The 17,188-nt window shown below is 44.8% G+C and overlaps 4 protein-coding genes across 4 annotated transcripts; 3 read left to right on the plus strand and 1 right to left on the minus strand.

The window, feature by feature from the left end:
- Window positions 1–2,299: 2,299 nt before the first annotated feature.
- On the plus strand, window positions 2,300–2,969 carry LOC108602613 (enhancer of split mdelta protein). The gene has a single exon (XM_017990751.1). The coding sequence runs from the start codon at window positions 2,378–2,380 to the stop codon at window positions 2,957–2,959; it is 582 nt and encodes a 193-aa protein (XP_017846240.1). The 5' UTR covers window positions 2,300–2,377; the 3' UTR covers window positions 2,960–2,969.
- A 1,883-nt stretch (window positions 2,970–4,852) lies between these two features.
- On the plus strand, window positions 4,853–5,661 carry LOC108602420 (enhancer of split mgamma protein). Its single transcript, XM_017990534.1, has one exon. It carries the CDS (start codon window positions 4,912–4,914, stop codon window positions 5,533–5,535), a length of 624 nt encoding a protein of 207 aa, XP_017846023.1. The 5' UTR covers window positions 4,853–4,911; the 3' UTR covers window positions 5,536–5,661.
- A 3,539-nt stretch (window positions 5,662–9,200) lies between these two features.
- Window positions 9,201–10,146, minus strand: LOC108602112 (enhancer of split mbeta protein). The gene has a single exon (XM_017990137.1). It carries the CDS (start codon window positions 10,056–10,058, stop codon window positions 9,441–9,443), a length of 618 nt encoding a protein of 205 aa, XP_017845626.1. The 5' UTR covers window positions 10,059–10,146; the 3' UTR covers window positions 9,201–9,440.
- Window positions 10,147–14,844: 4,698 nt separating this feature from the next.
- LOC108602661 (enhancer of split malpha protein) lies at window positions 14,845–15,498 on the plus strand. Its single transcript, XM_017990807.1, has one exon. It carries the CDS (start codon window positions 14,899–14,901, stop codon window positions 15,337–15,339), a length of 441 nt encoding a protein of 146 aa, XP_017846296.1. The 5' UTR covers window positions 14,845–14,898; the 3' UTR covers window positions 15,340–15,498.
- The last annotated feature ends 1,690 nt before the right edge of the window (window positions 15,499–17,188 follow it).

Below are 17,188 nucleotides of genomic sequence, written 5' to 3' on the forward strand. Positions count from 1 at the left end.
GGCTTAAGCATCGTTTCGAATATCCATTGCGAATTCAAAACGTTACACATTTGTACCTCTTATAAAAAAAATGTTTAAACGCATTAATTTAATCCGTTACTCTTCCTTTTTTCTAATAAGTGAAATTCGCACAGCAGATTTTAATCAAAATAAAACAAATTCAATATGAATATGAACCAAATTGGGCTAGAGAAAACGTTACAAACTTTTGTGCTATGTATATGTATGTGTTGCCTATATGTGTATTCAAAAATGGAAACTAACTGTATTGTATTTTATCAATTTATAGCTAACTCCAGATATTTGTGAAATATTCATTGTTTTAATATATCAATGTCGAAAAACTTACTTTACTCTCAATAAATGTTAAAAAAAATAATGCAAATCTTTTAAGTATCTTCAACTCTGATCTGCAACATATGCAAATATATGTTTGATGCACTTGCAACAACCCATATCAGCCACTTGTCTGTCAAGACTGAAAACCTCCCCCACGAAGCAACAACGGAATCAGTGCCTTCATCATTAAATGCAGTTGTGCCACATGAGTTGTGTGTTTGTTAGCTTCTCGATTTCATGCATGCGATTACAAGCGACCCTCGGTCGAGTTCAGACACACACAATCACCCTCTTACATTCAGTTTACTTAAGCCGAAACTGAGCAGGTGAATTTTGTCAATGGGCCGAGCGCGCCAAAATAAACCCAAACCAAACCCAAACAAGCAAGTGCCACAGCTGACCGGGCCGAATCTCGAAAACTCAATCGCAATACTTGTGGGAATGCTTGAAGTGAACTTTCTCACGATGCGCCTCCAACAACGGCACACCGGCTGGCAAGTGCCTGCCACACTGGTACGGGTGGTGGTTGCGGTGGTAGTTCGAGCTCGCTCTCACTCTCTCGAGCTCGAGCTCGAGCCCGACCCGTTCCTGTGCGTCAGTGTAACGCAATGTCGCGCCAAAGAGGAAATGAGGTCTGGGTCTCGATCCGAGTCCGTTGTATGTGCGACAAACACGACGCTGCGCCAAAGGGAAGAGCAGAAACGAAAAAAACCAACAATGCCGACAACGTTGAGATTGCCGCTGCCGCTGCCACTGCAGCTCAGGCTTAAGTGAGGGTAGCCAAAGGGAACGGGAATAGCACGCATGGGGCACGAATGCAAGAGTGTGCGAGGCGCACAGACACACAGCCACTGCCAGGTCGAGGTCATGTCGTTATCGTTGTTTTTCTTTTTCTTGCTCTTGTTGCACGCAGCTCGCTCGTGTGTCTGAGTATAAGTGTAAGCGACTGCTGCTATTGGTGGTGGTGGTTGCTCTGGTTAAGTCGCTGCCTTTGTTTGTCTCTGGCTCATGCTCATGCTCATGCTCTTTCTCTTGCTCTGTTCCTGTTGCGCAGGCGCAAGACAAAGCCAGTCAGGCAAAAGTGAGAGCGCGCGAGAGTGCCGCTCTGCCTGAAATATATGGAGAACGTGTTACTCTGATCGTGCTTCAATAACAACACTGCAAGAAATTAAAGATCTCAAAGAAAGAAATATTAAATAAATATTATTAAATTTAAACAGAATATTTAATATTATTATATGATAAATATTATTAGATTATTATAATAATTTAAGCTTAATATCTCTTTAGCTTATCAGCTTAAAAGTATAAACAATTCTTTGATCAATTTAAGTGCTATGAAGATATTCAAATTGCAAAGTAACTGCTTTAGTACAACTTAAATTTGCTTATTAGTTATCAACCTTTTTATATTTATGTTAGCTATATACAAATATTTTCTCCAACTGCATACAAATGACAGTTATGTTTCGTATTTGCTACTTAAAGGGTATACACAACTAAAAGCTAGTTAGAAGAATTAAATATCAGTTTACATCAAAGCTGAATCAATTTACATTTCAATTAAAAATATAAACAAGTAACAAAAGTATTTTAATTAATTTCTATGTTCAATACACACTACAGAGTATTTTCTAGTTGATCATGCCACAAGCTGTGTCAGCTACTGTCGCACACGTGCAACTTGCCACAAGCAGAGAAGACGCACACGCACACACACGACATTGATGTGTGTCTTGGGCCATCATTTCGATACGCTGCGTTCCTCTCTGCTCGACACTGTGCTGTGATCGTTTTGAGCATTGCGTGGTAGCAGTTAGGGGAGGATTTTGCAAGTGTACACTGCCGTCGCCGCCGACGCTGCTGGCTGCTGGCAGCAGACTCTCCGCTACAAAAAGGATGCGTTTACCTTCAGGCAAGATCATTTCTCAAGTGACTACCGTGCGGTGAACAAGCAGCAAGTGTCTGGGCGCTGCCTTAACATTCAATACTCGACATTTGGTCAACATTTAAACCAACAACAGACACAGACAGCAACATGGCCGTGGAGGGTCAAAGATTTATGACCAAGACGCAGCACTATCGCAAGGTCACCAAGCCGTTGCTAGAGCGTAAGCGACGTGCGCGCATGAATCTCTATTTGGATGAGCTGAAAGATCTTATTGTCGACACAATGGACGCTCAAGGCGGCGATCAAGTCAACAAGCTGGAGAAAGCTGACATACTAGAGCTGACGGTCAACTATCTTAAGGCTCAGCAGCAGCAGCGCTTGGCCCAGAGCAGTGATAGCGACACGCCCACAACATCAGCAACCACGCCCACTTCTCCACCAGCAACTCCATTGAACTTTGACAAATTTCGCGCTGGCTATACGCAGGCTGCCTATGAGGTTTCCCACATATTCTCTACTGTGCCTGGCCTGGATCTTAAGTTTGGCACTCACCTAATGCAACAGCTAGGACATCAGCTCAAGGATATGAAGCAGCAGCTACACAGTCCCGTCTCCAGCGAAGATGCCAACGAGCCCGTTAATCTAACAGATTGCAAACGTCAGCGTTCAGTATCGCCTGCTGCACAGCTGGACGTAGATAAGGGTGAAGATGTCTGGCGACCCTGGTGAAGAGAATACCAAGCAGCATTATGATAAACATCGCGAATTGAGAGCTTTATTACTCTGGTTTTTAGTTAATAAGTTGTAAGCAAGTTTTCCAAGCTTTTACCTCGATTTTTTTCATATTTTAAGAGATTAGATAATGTGATGTTCCTGTGATAGTTTTTAAGTGCGTATGATTATGATGATCTCCATTATATGTTTATAATTTATTTTGATAACAAAACTCAGAGCTTCCACATTGAGCTTCCACTTATATTTATGTATACCAACCAATGCTTTACAAATAAAATTATTTAAAAATATATAAATTGCGTATACTTAATCACTCGAGAAAAAAAATTATTGACTATTGACTCGAGCATAGTTGTTAAACGGCCAGCACGAATGCCTGTAAGTATGTGAAGCATTTGCGTGATTCTCAAACCAGTTTAATTAGCAGCAGCCATCTTTAGCTCAATTTAATTGCTTATTTGATTTCAACCGGAAATGGGTAAGTAATCAGATGTTGTTATTGAGAGTTTCCGAAAAAGATGCAGTGAAAGCAAATATAATAATTGATCTATTAATTGCGATCTATATGATAATTGCTATTAATAATGGAAACACTCTGCAGCTTAAATTTTGAATTCAAGGTTTTTATTCGAATTGTGATAAGTTTTTTAGCAAATAATTTTTTTAGCTTTAATTTGTATATATAATTTATTAAAATTTCAATGTGAAATTCAAATGAAACGATCTTTAAAATTAATTACTATCTGTACTATAAACACATCTTAGCATAATGTATTTATTAAAGTTTTGTATTCAAATTTAAACATAAGTTCACTAAGCTTTCATTATCTTGTATGCATTTTAAAAAAACTAAATATGAAATTGATATCAAACATGACTTTTAAATTAAAAGTTTTAATTTATTGTCTTGGCATACAATATGCCATGTAAGTGTGCACCCAACACCCCTTCATTGCAATTCCTCTTATTACATTACAAGAGACTGGAACGCGCAAGGCTTACAGCCAAAGCGCAGTCGTAAGTGTGTCCACCGTGCGCCACACGCGAGAGCTGCGAGCTGCGAGGCAGATCATCGCTTGGCCCCGGCACGACCTCGACTTGACGCTGACGCTGACAAAGAGATGCCAATGAGGCCAAAGGCAACGGTAACACACATTAAGCACACACGACGCACACGAGCAATGTTCCCACAGGACAAAAGGGCCAAAACAAGTGCAGGACGAGGTCGCAAATGAAATGCCAATACAATAACAGGAAGTGCTGCTCGTTATTGCTCCGCCTCAGTGGAACGCCTTCGAAGCACGAATGTTTGTTCCCACGCCACAGAGCGATCCGATCCAAATGAATCGCTGAGCGAGATGACGAATGCAGCTGATTATCCTTTCGCTCGCCCATATATGTATAAAAATTCTTAGGCAAATCATAACAGAAATCGGGAAATGGCAGCTGCGCTACAAAACACACACAAGCTGGCGAAAATAAATTCCCATGCAACGGAGCACAGCCAGCTCTTAGGGGCAGGTGAGCATTGGTGTGAGAAACTAAGCAGGAAAGTGTTTCCCACGATATTGGCACACACACAGACATATACAGGCAAACGATCCTGCTAAGGCAGCGGCAGCGATCCTGCTCCCTGGTACGCTCGTTGATAAGGGTGCCAACAATAAGAAAGAAATACGCTCAAACAATAAGAAAGAGCGGAAGGGTCGACGACGGCGAGCAACCCTCATGCTCATGCCAGCACACGCTGCACAAAATGCCAGCACAGTGCCCGAACCCAGAACCACAACAAGCCGAAGACGCTAAACGAACGTAGAATGGGGGTTGCTGTTGCTCGAGCTATAAAAGACCGAAGTCCAGGCCAACAGCAACACACAACGTCTTGCACACTCAAAGCAGCAACAGCTCAGCGCAGCTAAAACGCCTACAAATTAAAATTAAACGAAATGTCTTCAATGCAACTAACAGAAATGTCCAAGACGTACCAGTACCGCAAGGTAATGAAGCCTCTGCTGGAGCGCAAGCGTCGCGCACGCATCAACAAGTGCCTCGATGAACTCAAAGATCTGATGGTGGCCACACTCGAGTCCGAGGGCGAGCATGTTACACGCCTGGAGAAAGCCGACATACTCGAACTAACAGTCACACATCTGCAAAAGATGAAGCAGCAGCGACAGCATAAGCGCGCCACTGGCGCTGGGGATTCTCTCACACCCGCCGAGGGATTCCGCTCCGGCTATATACATGCCGTCAATGAGGTCTCCCGCTCGCTGTCTCAACTGCCCGGCATGAATGTCAGCCTGGGCACAGAACTCATGACGCACTTGGGCCAGCGCTTGAATCAACTGCAGCCAGCGGTCAAGGAGGTGCTGCCAGTCACAGCGCCGCTCTCCGTGCACATTGCCAGCCGTGATGGCTACTCCGTGCCCATTTCACCCATCTCCAGCTACGCCGGCAGCCCCAACTCCAGCGCCACCAGCGAACACTTGCTCACCACTTGCAGCAGCAGCAGCAAGCAACACGAGACGGTGGACAGCGAGGATGAGGAGAATGTCTGGCGTCCTTGGTAAAGCAAAAGCACCAAGAGCTAACATTAGAGAGCAAAAGATTGTTTAGTTTAGCACAATGTCTTCCATGTCCAAGTGACAGACACCTAGCATTAAGTTCAAAATTAAGTACACCACAAAAGCTTTAAAACGAGCCGCAGTTCATGTGATAACTAAGTTTAAAAAAAAATAAATTATATAGCTAAAAATTGAAACAAACCGTATTTTTATTGCTCATTCTTAGCCAACGCTGCCACACAATTCGTTGTAATTTTCTGCGCTTTATTCTTATTGTTTCATTTTTGGTCTCTCTGGCAACAAAGAAAAGCGAAAACAATGCCAAGGCCGATCCAACAGCAACTATAACAGCAAAGAACGAAACAAAAAGAGTGAAAAGTAATCATAAAGAAAAATAGAAAATCGTCTAGCTCTAGGTCCACTGGGAGCAATTGGTCCCTTGAACACGTGTGCAGACAATAAGATGAGGCAAACATAAAAAATTAGAGACTTATTCCTTGCCGTGTCTAATCGAGTTACGACAATGTCGCTCAAAAGAAAGGCGCAACCAAACAAAAAGATCGAGAGCGAGTGAGAGAACGATAAAGGATCAGGCCAGAAAATCGTGTGCACAATGGTCAAGGCAAGCTATAATTACATTTTGGTACTGTCTGATCTCTCGGCCATCAGGTAAAGGCCCTGGCTAAGTGTCGAGCCCTAAGGGCCCAACTCAGAGCTTGCGATACAGACAGGATATCAATTTTGAGAGCTCGGCCCGCATCATTTGCTTATCTTTACTTTAGCCGTTGTTGTCGTCTTTGTTGTTGTTGTTGTTGTTGCTTCAAGACCAGTAGCCTACGACGCCCGAGAGCTGTTAGCAATCAATGCAGTTAAAGACAAGCGCATAAAAATAGTCAAGACATGCTTTTAAATTATGAGGGTACGTTTAGGGTTGCAAGATTGCGTCCCAGTTGATTAACAATCTTAAGATTTAAATACATAAATCTTGAGTTGAGTTAAGGTTCAAAATGGTAAATAAAACTTTAGTTAACATAACTAAGCTAACTAATTTACCATTTAAAACCTTAACAAAAAAAATTATAGAATTTATAAACTAAGATAGATTGAAAAGACGAAGAAGCTTGTATTTAAATATATATTGAAATAAATATTCTATGCATATTTAAAAACAATATCTGACTTTGACTTTTTCACGCTGCATACATTTACATATGCTCAATGCTAAGATCCATGAAAAATCGCTGATCCTTGCCCAACCCTAGCCGTAGCCGCATGGCTCTGACAATGGACAATAAGCAAAACGTTGGGCAAAAGGCAAAGAAGGAAATGCATGCAAACAGCACAAAAGATACTTAATCTTATAGGTAAGCCCGATGAATGATGAACGTATGTACATACGCAAGCGAAACTGAAACCAAAGATTTCAACTCTCAACGCAACTTCAACTTGAGCTCAGGCTCGAGCTCGAACGCAAGCCCAAGTCATTAAAAATCTACAAAACACAAACTGCATACGAATCAACTTGAAAGGGACACGCACATATACAAACATAACTAAACACACACACACACACAGACACACGTAAAAAAAGGGAGAGGGATTGAGGCATATAGGGACGTAGGCCCAATACAAAAAAATATCAGAAGCGAAGATCGTGAGAAAATGGTTTGGAACGTGGTTCTCACACGATCGACACACCTGCCCTTTTTTATATGTGTGTGTGCCTATGTATATATGTGTCTGTGTGTGTGTGTGTTGCATTGCTCAAGATACAAGACCACTTACGGGGCGAGATCACGACTCGGCAACGAGGCAACGGAATGAGGAGTAACTGACGCTGCTGCCGCCGCCGCTGCTGCTGCTGCTGACTTGAAAGAGAAAAGCAGCGTGCGGTAAGTGTGCGGCAAACGTTAACGTCGCGTCGTCGCATTGGCCAACATTGTAATGACTGTGGACACACGATCGTTAAAGGCAGAGGCAAGCCAGCCAGCCAGCCAGCAACAAAAGGGGTGCGGGATGGGATGCTTGGGCTAGCTTGAACTGTGGCGGCCTGTGGTGCGGCGCATGCGCAGCGTTTTGTCGAAACGAACTCAATTTAGTATGTTTATGGCCAAGGCGAGGAAGCGAGATAGACACACATTCACATACAGATACACTCGAGCTTGCTTATATGGTGTGCTATAGAGTCTGTAATATCTTTAATATGGGATGTTGTTACACTGCATTGGCACACGCGCATGTTGCCACTGGACCTGACTGCCCACAGGGCTGTCTGTATGTGTGTCTGTGTGTGTGTGTGATGCTGGCACGAGTTGCTGCTGCTGCAACCACCTTCAACTGCGCTGCTCCCCCACACTCCCAACGCCTGCGCCAACGCCATTCACTGCCGCATCTCAATGATAGTTGCCTGCCCCCGCACGCCCGCTGCTTCGCTGCCTCAATCTCACTCGTGCTGGCCGGTTTTACGTTATTAAGTGGTGGTCTTGAGCTTACTTTAATATGCCTGCATTAAATTCTGCGACGTGTCTATGTATGTATATAAGTATTATGATTGCAGTAGGTGGCACTGCCTGGCCCCGGGATAAATATGATTTTAAATGGAATTAGTGTGGGGCCAGAGCACCGAGAGGTCACCGAGAGCATCATGCGTGGCGTGCCTTGCCGTACTGTACTTTCAATTTTGCAACGTAACTCAGCTGAGCTCAGCTCTATGGACCGTTAGTAAGATTGGCCCAAATAACTTGCGCATCATTAGACAAGTTCAAGGTACTCTGCGCAGAAGTTTGCTAATTTTTTGAAAATAGTTTTTAAGCAGCAACATATGTTATTTGTTATAATCAACTTTGGCGCTCTTATAGTCTTGTGTTTGGCTATTTATAAATATAAAAACCCCGTGCGATGAGATGATATGCCAATGTTACGTGACTAATCACATTTGCCAAAGATTAGCAGCAATCAGCGGCGGTAGTAGTCATCATCATAGTTGTCCACACCAGACACACAAAGCGTACAATTTGAAGTTCCGTAAGCAACACACACACACAGACACATACATACTCGCGATATAAGCGTTACCAATACCAATAGCATTTAGTTTTAAGTGCCCCGCGCGTTCGCGAACCTAAATTTGCTCTGTCTGGGGGTCTGTTCGGCGCATGTGCCAAACGGTCAAGCGCTGTTAAAGCTGTCATAAGCAACGACAACAACAACAACAACAACAGCAACATCGCAACAGCAATATTAATGCCAAGTTTTATTGACAGACAAAACCCGCACACGGTTCTCACACTCAGCAAGTCGCAATAAATGACGTTCCTAGAACTCAGTTGCTTGGCTTTATTTTTATTTCTTTACACTCATATATAAATAGGTTTTTTTTTATTTTATTATTTAATTGCCCCAGCAGCGCCGGCGCGGAGCACAAACAAAAATTGCCGGCATATGAGCACGAGCACAAGCCTAATGGGGCCAGCTTGGCCAGAGAATCTGAGAGTGTGGGAAAATATTTAACGACTTCCGGCTCGACTTAGCTTTAGCTTTGGCTTTGCGGTTTAGATTTGCTTTGTGTTTTTATTATTGTCCGGAAGGGCTACTATAATGATTGTGCTTATCGCTTGACTAGAAATTGAAGCACTCAAACTTGAGTCAAATAAATGCAATGCTTAATTTGTTTTGAATCATATTTTATTATATCATGTTTTAAATTCATATTTAGAGATGACAACACTCTTTAGCCGATTTATGGCTCTGCCAGAGTGGGCGACTCCCAGTTTGAGGAGCTGCTGCTGCTGCTGCTGCCGAGCGCTGTGTTCAGCACTTTGTCCAGAGCTTTAACTGTTCGCAGTCAAGCTGTCAGCTTGTAGTTTGTATCAACGCCTTGGCCGCTTCAAGGCCGCCGTCTGCTCAAACGCTCACCAGGGACGCCACATGGAGCCAGTGCTGGCCTCGCTTGGCGCTGGACTGCAGCTGCCGCTGGCGCTGCCACATTCCGAAGGCGGTGGTGTAACCAATGATGGACTGGGACTGCTGCTGCTGCTCTGAAGTTCATCTGCACTGTGCATGGGCATGTTGACGCCAATAGGCACTACCACTTGCAAGTAGTTGAGACGATGGCCCAGATGACTCATAAGCTGTGTGCCCAGATCGACGCTGACGCCGGGCACTGCTGCTAGAGTCTTGGACACTTCGTTGGCGGCATGCACATAGCCGGCGCGAAAGCTTTCCGCAATGCTCAGCTTGGAGTCGGATGTGTTGCTGCTGGCAGACGAGCTGCTGCTGCTGCTGTTGCTGCTGCCCAGACGCAGTTGCTTTTGCGCGCGCAGCTTCTTCATGTGCTCCACGGTCAGCTCCAGTATGTCGGCCTTCTCCAGGCGTGTAATATGCTCGCCCTCTTGGGTCAGACACTCGACCATAATGTCTTTAAGCTCATCCAGGCACTTGTTGATGCGGGCGCGGCGCTTGCGCTCCAGCATGGGCTTCATCACCTTGCGATATTGATAGGTCTTGGACATTTCCATCTCCAGCACCATTGCTTGCTTTACACTAAGATAAGTTTGACGCGTAATCCAAAAGTTGAAAGTAGTTGCTGCTTATTGCTGCGACGTGCACTCGGCAGAGTCGTTGCTTGGAATGATTCAGCTGGCTGCTGGCGCTGTGCTTTTTATAGGCTCGGCAGCGTTGTCAATCGTGTGCTGGGCCAACGTGAGCGAGTGAGAAGCATTTTTTGCCTCGTGCGCAGGCAAGTTTCAAGTCTCCTTCTCGCTCTGCTGGTGGTGGTGGTGGTGGTGGCTTCTGTTTTCGTATGCTCGGCCACGTTTCGCGCTCTCTCTCTCGCTCGCTCTTGCTCATGAGCGCTACGTTCGTTGTTTGTATGGGGGCAATAAAATGACTTGAGCTGCGGCTGCGCCTCTATCTTGCTGTGTATATAAAATGTATGTATGTGTGCGTGTGTGTGTGTGGTTGTGATTGTTATACCGTGGGAAACTGTTTCGCAGCCGATTTCCACGACGACGGCTGACTGCCTGCCTGCCTGCCTGTTTGCTTGCTTGCTTGCTTGGCCTGACTTCTTCTGATTGTGCATGCTTGGGGTCTTTTGGCAGTCCGTCCGCGCTGTCTGCGACGTCCGTCTGGACGACGGCCCGCCTTAAGAGCTCGCGAGCAGCGCTGACTGTTGCTGAAGCGGCAGCCAAGCGAGCACATGCCTTCCATCCATAACAAGATGTTTGCATTTCAATTCATTTGTATGTGGCTGGGTATTTGGATTCGGACTCGCACTAGCACTCGCGACTTCGTCTTTTGCCATGTGCTGTGCGCCGACGTCGCCGTCGCCGTCACCGTCGCCTCTTCGCCTTCACCCTTTTCTGTGGCACGCTGATAATTGTGGAATCGTCATCGCGCAGCATTTATTGTTGCTGCCGTTGTTGTTGTTGTTGCTGTTATTGCTGCTCTTGGTGTTATTTCTTTTTTATTCTTCTGTTTTTTTTTTTGTTAACGCTTTATGGATCATTGATTGGGATTGGGATCGTGGACTTCGTGGGCCAAGCATTACGCTTTTCGTTTACATGATTATTCTTGATTGCCCCTTTGCAAACCATAGCTTCGGCTTCGACTTTGGCTTTGGCTTTGGCTTAGCTTAAGCATCTGAAATTTGGGTTCGGCTTATGCACACACAGCCAGCTACAGCTATAGATACTTATACTTATACAGAGACACGTGTACATACATGTGTTTGTTTGTATGTGCATATTTCTACCATTTGTAGACAATTACCGGCTTGACTTGACTTCGGGGCAGCTGGCTAAGTATTTTATGCGACGTGTGCGCGAAAGTCAGTTACGATTTCTCATTGTTGTTGGTGTTGTTGTTACTGCTGCTGCTGCTGTTTGTTGTTATTGTTAGCACACGCTATTAATGCTGTTATGGCTCGTGTGATGTTCAAGTCTTTTGGCACGTCACAAGTTATTTAGATTTTTAGCACATAATCTACGCGTATTTATTTTTAGCACAGCTACAATAGCAACAGCAACAGCAGCTCTGATTCATCCCAAAACAATAACTAAACACAGTCACAATGAATTTCACAATCGTTAATTAGAAGTGGCAATCAACAACAACAACAACAACTGGCGGCGCTTCACAGCAACAACAACAACAAAGAGACAGCTTAGACATATTAGGTTGGCGTTTTGTACGCATTTTAAATGAGCCACAGTTAGTTAACAAATCTACATTTTGTTTGTTTGCTTATTGACACGTTTTTGCTTGTAAATGAGTGCGTGCGTGGCTGTCGAAAGCTGCTTGCTACGGAAATAGCTAATTGGACTACAAGTCTGGACAGCTCATAGTGTTGGGCAATATAAAGATTTCTTTATAAATAGGGGTATATCATATATGAATATATGAGGGTTGACCTTGAACATTTTGACAGACAGCTTGAGTTGAATATCTTATAAGAACAGCAAATGAATAATAAATTATTTTGTAATATTTCTAGTTATAAACAATTATTAATGTACTATTAATATTTATGTCAAATTGGTTTATTTTAGCATATGATGTTTTTTCCTATTGCATCACGCATTATCATCAAGTCTACTTAGTTGCTGCATGACTCATACGCCTAGTGTGACAATTTAATTTCACAATATGCAAGCATACGATCGTAGGGCATTCTTTCAAGTCGCTCAAAGACATGCACACACACCCAAGTCACAAGACCTAATTTCTCTTGCTTTAGCTGTTGACTTTTTTCGTTCATTTTATTTAAACAATTTTTATTTCTTTTTTTATCGATGGCATACGCACGCGCGAATTCAGTGCCCCCGCTGCGTCGAAGACCAACTTTGAGCCAACAGCCACAACAACAACAACAGCAGCAACAGCACGAGAGCGTGCACAGGCACAGGCCGAAGTCAAGCAGCAACAGCAGCAGCAGCAACAACAACAACTATAGCGTGTTGTTGAATTAATTTATATCCAACAGTGCGCTTTCAACTTTATTGCGCCGCGAAAAGCAGCAACAAGCAGAGCGAGAGCCAAAAAGCAGCGTCAGCAAATTGCCCCCCGAACTGCTCCCATAACGCCGCCAGCGACCCACACAGCGAGACAGAGACAGAGCGATAGAGCGACAGCCCCGGCCATACCGACAAAAGGCACAGCGCGTTGGCCAGCAGTGGAGCAGTGGGATCGGCGGGGGGCCCAACAGCAACAGCACACAGCGCAATGCACACAGACACACACATGCGCAAAGCCAGACCGTGGGAAACAAACTCGTGCCAGTCGTTTCATTGCTGTCAAATAATATCTTGATGGGGATCAACTTGAAAAGATTGGTTGGGGCTGGCTCGTTGCCGCTGCTGTTGTTGCTCTTGCTGCATGTTGTTGTTGTTTCTTTATTGTTGTTTGGCGAGTTGTTGGCTGGCCGCTGTTTAGGATGCGGTCGACGCTTTTGTTTTGTTTTTTTTTAGGTCTCTTTTTTAATACTTTACACATTTGTTCGTCATACCCCAACCATTGAATGTACGTCTGTCTGTCCGACTGACTGTCTGTCTGTTTATATACACATATACACACACAAGTATGTGCATAGTTATAACCATGGTCGTTACTTGGCTTGACTCCAAAACCAGTTTGCCATCCGCCAAAGTAAACGAGACTAAGAGACGTAGAGACTGCGTCTGCGGCTGCTGATGCTGCTGCTGCTGGATGCCAACACATACTCGCTAAGATCACATAAAACGACCCGTCACGCCCCTGCCCCCTGCACCACCCCTTGCCCCAACCGTCGCTCTGCAGCACAGTCAACTTTCGGTTGGCATCGCCTGCTTTTCGTGAATGGTGGCTGTGGCTGTGGCTGTGGAGTTCTTATGATGCAGCACTTGGCACGTTACCCATTATCTTGAAGACTGCTGGCGGCTTGAGTTGCTCAAGTGCGTATATCATGTTACCACCAAAGGTTGTAAACTGACAATGCATTGGCTTACCCCCCAAAGCAGCGCGCTCCCACCCACACCACACCACACCATAGCGCTGTCAGTTCGCAGCTTGACGGGAGAGCAACACTCAATCCAATCCAATGCTAATGTAAACATTCGTCTAGTTGCACCCCCCAGAGCAGAGAACTATTGCAACATTAATGCCACAACTGTTGAGCGCGCTTCACACACACTCTATCAATTTATCGCCTAAGCACTGCTCCCCTACAAACAACTAACAAAATTAATTAAAATATCTAACAGATCTCGCTCACAGGCGATCAGGGGTGCGTCTGGCTTAACAATAGGGACGCACATTTCACATTGAAATCGAAGACAAGTGGCAGCCACATTCAGGCTTCAGGTTAAGGTTCATCTTGCACCACAACAAACGTGTGGGAAAGTTCGAAATCAAAACAGCATTAACAAGTGATTTTCAAAATGCCTACACAAATAAAAGCATTGCAACCCTTAAGGGACACAGGACGAAATGCGTGGCAATGCGTGGGAATGCAGCCTTAAGTATTCTTCTGTTTTTATTTATATTTATATTTGCTTCTTTCGAGGGTGAGAGCTCAACAGCAAAATCTCTCTGGGACTCACTGCCTTTATGTTGATTGCCCATTAGGAATACAATTTGCACTCCTTTTCAAGCGCTCACTCAGACTCAGATCCCCTTGGCTGTTCGTGTCCTGTCTTCCTTTCGCAATCGTGAGAAATTTTTGTAAGAAACACCTGCCTGTTGTGCATACATTTCCTTCAAATATATCCCAGAGCAGAGTACCGAAAAATTGTTTCCCACACTTTGTAAGGGCCAGAACAGTTGCACTTTTTTTGTTGGATTTGTTGTTGCTGCTGCCCTTTCCTTGTGCGTAAAAACAGGGGTTTCGCTTACGTTTATGTTTCCTTAGAGCGTTCGCATTGCTCTGCTCCACTCTCGACTTCCTACACAATGCGATGGCTGGCTGGCTAGCTGGCTGGTTGATCTCTGGCTACCTGCTGCCCTTACCACTGACGCTTCATGTTTCAGTTTCAGGTTCTCGCTCGCCGGCTTATCTCTCGCTCTCTCTCTCTCTCTCTCTTCGCTGTTGCTCTCTCTGTAGCCTTTTTCAATGAGGGTGAGGTGCGTATCGCGCACACGTACGCGTGTCTGTCGGAGGGTCTTGCGATGTTTCCTTAACTGCGCTCTCTTTTCCTCTCCCCGCTGCTGCATGTGTTTGTGTGTGTGTGTGAGTGCGGTCACAGGAAATGCATTTTGTTTGGTTGCGCTGCCGCTGCGCGCAGTCGGCCTTTGGCTATATAAGCAGTGCGTCTTGGCTTTGGAAAATCATTCTGACAACGTCAGCGTTTCAAGCAACACACACATTTGCTTTTCCCAAAATATTCAATACTCAAAATGTGCCAACAAGTCGCCATTGCCAACAACAACAACAACAAAATGAAGACCAGCTACAGCATCAAGCAAGTGCTTAAGACTTTCTTCAAGAAGCAGCAGAAACAACAGCAGCAACATAAACGCCAGCACTCATTAGAATCTCTTGAGTCGGTGGACAATCTGCGCAATGCTGAAGTCGAGGAGGTCTACTATGCCGAAATCGACGAGAATGCCGCCAATGAGAAGCTAGCTCAGCTCGCTCAGGAGCAAGAAGATTTCAATGCCGAGGAAGACATCTATGTGCCTGTACGCTTTGCACGCACACAAGCCGGCACCTTCTTCTGGACCACCAACCTGCAGCCAGTTGCCAGCGTTGATGCCGATCTGCTGCAGCCCGCCTACTGCTACTCCAGCCAACAGCCTGCCTACATGCAGTACCAGGATCGCTGGGCTCAGGCTTAAGACTTCAGCTTCATAAAAAAAACAACAACAACAAGCTTTAAACGCGGACTTCATTGTGATAGCAGCAGCAGCAGCGGCAGCAACTCAAACTCAACTCAGCGAATCAAGCGCTTCCATTAGTTTTTAAGTTATTGTGATAGATACATGAAAGAGCTTTACAAAACAATTTTACAAAATACAAAAAACATATAAAACTCAAATTACATGCGCTTCTAATTGGTTTTGGGGTTGGGTCTTGGGTTTCAGTTTTCAGTTTTAACGACGCTTCAATTATCCATTGAAGAATTTGTTATGACGGTTTGGCATTCCAGCTCCATTGAGTAGCTGCCAGCACACAAGCATATCTTGTTTACAGTAAGCGTTCAATTTTTATGTTTCTTCTTTTTGTTCATAAAAACTACTTGGCTTGTTTACGTGACTGATAAGAGCGATGTGCCTGCCTGTGATGCTTCTAGATATTATATTTGCTCACGGCATAGACATATGACATCAATATAATTTTTAGCACGCTGATGTAGACTACTGCGTAAACAATGTTTCAATTATGCGTTGCTCTTAGATAAAATCATACAGCATACAATAGAAGCTTCGAGTTCGCTTCTGCGTGTTAGAACTTCATAGACAACATGCCATGGTTGCATAGTTGGCAGCCAGCCAAGTTGCAATCCGTACTGCTGGTTGTCACTTGCCTTGGCTAAGGCCACCGCCACCTGTGTGCCCAAATATGGAAATGTTGTGCATAACTTCACGGCGATTCCTTGCATGGTCACGGGGATTGTCGTCGTCGCTTGTCTTACAACTTATTTATGTGCTTTTCCAGCAAGCAGCAGACGAGTTGGTGGTGGTGTTGGTGTTGGTGTTGGTGTGGGTAAATGAAAAGCCGCATATATTTCATTTCAAGTGAACATAATTAAAATGCAACATGTAGACATCAACACCTTCCAGTCACGGGCCAATCGCAGTCACAGTTATAGTCACAGCACACAAGAAGAAGCCGCACGCAATACTCTGCTCGCATGCCAAGGCGTTTCGTGGCGGACGTTGAAATTGGGCATTAAATAAAAATGTGAAGAGAGCCAACAACAGTACCGCAAAAGATAATCGCTCCCATGTTGCCGATGCCGTTGCCGTTGCTGTTGCTGTTGCTGTTGCTGTCGTCGTCGCGTTTCTTTTACACTCAATATGCAAATTGATGTCACAAGCAAAATAAAAAGAATTATTGAATAAAATTCTGGTAGCGCCGTGACGTAAATTAAGTAGTAATATAAGTTTCTGTTAAATTGTCTTTGACAGCGCATAATTAATTTCGTATGCGCAGCAACGTGAAGACCATCATGGAATGCTGCTGCCGCTTGTTGTTGATGGTTTGATGGTTTGATAATGCTGATGATGATTGCCACCGCAGCGACCCCCCTCCCAAGCCCGCAGCTCGATAGAAATCTTTGAGGCCGAGAGACTGAACCTGTGTACCTGCGCTCATTTGCATTTACATGCAGGCACTTGCATTTAGTTGGCTGTGTGGTGCGCCATTCTGTCTCTGCTTCTTGCGCTGGGGTTTAATGTACCTCAACTGTGCCCAATTCTTCACAACAGCAACAACAACAAAGCGACGGCCTTCGCGTGCGTGACCGGCATGCGCTTAGCGGTCATTGATTGGCCAACGCCAGCAACAATGTTGACCAGTTCTCTATGCCTCTCTCTATGCTCGAGCGGGCTGAGGGCGCCGCGAGCAACAAGTGTGTGAACACATTAAACGGTGATTAGGCCCAGCTCTAAGACAAAGACGCAAGCACGGAGAACTGTTAACTGCGTACTAACACTTGAAATGGGTCGGGGCAATTGTTATTGC

Source organism: Drosophila busckii, chromosome 3R (assembly GCF_011750605.1).
Source record: "Drosophila busckii strain San Diego stock center, stock number 13000-0081.31 chromosome 3R, ASM1175060v1, whole genome shotgun sequence".
Classification (NCBI taxonomy): Eukaryota; Metazoa; Arthropoda; class Insecta; order Diptera; family Drosophilidae; genus Drosophila; species Drosophila busckii.

Bases quoted from the DNA above. Each gene is read 5' to 3' on its own strand.
- LOC108602613 (XM_017990751.1), top strand. From the start codon at position 2,378: ATGGCCGTGGAGGGTCAAAGATTTATGACCAAGACGCAGCACTATCGC.
- LOC108602420 (XM_017990534.1), top strand. From the start codon at position 4,912: ATGTCTTCAATGCAACTAACAGAAATGTCCAAGACGTACCAGTACCGC.
- LOC108602112 (XM_017990137.1), bottom strand. From the start codon at position 10,058: ATGGTGCTGGAGATGGAAATGTCCAAGACCTATCAATATCGCAAGGTG.
- LOC108602661 (XM_017990807.1), top strand. From the start codon at position 14,899: ATGTGCCAACAAGTCGCCATTGCCAACAACAACAACAACAAAATGAAG.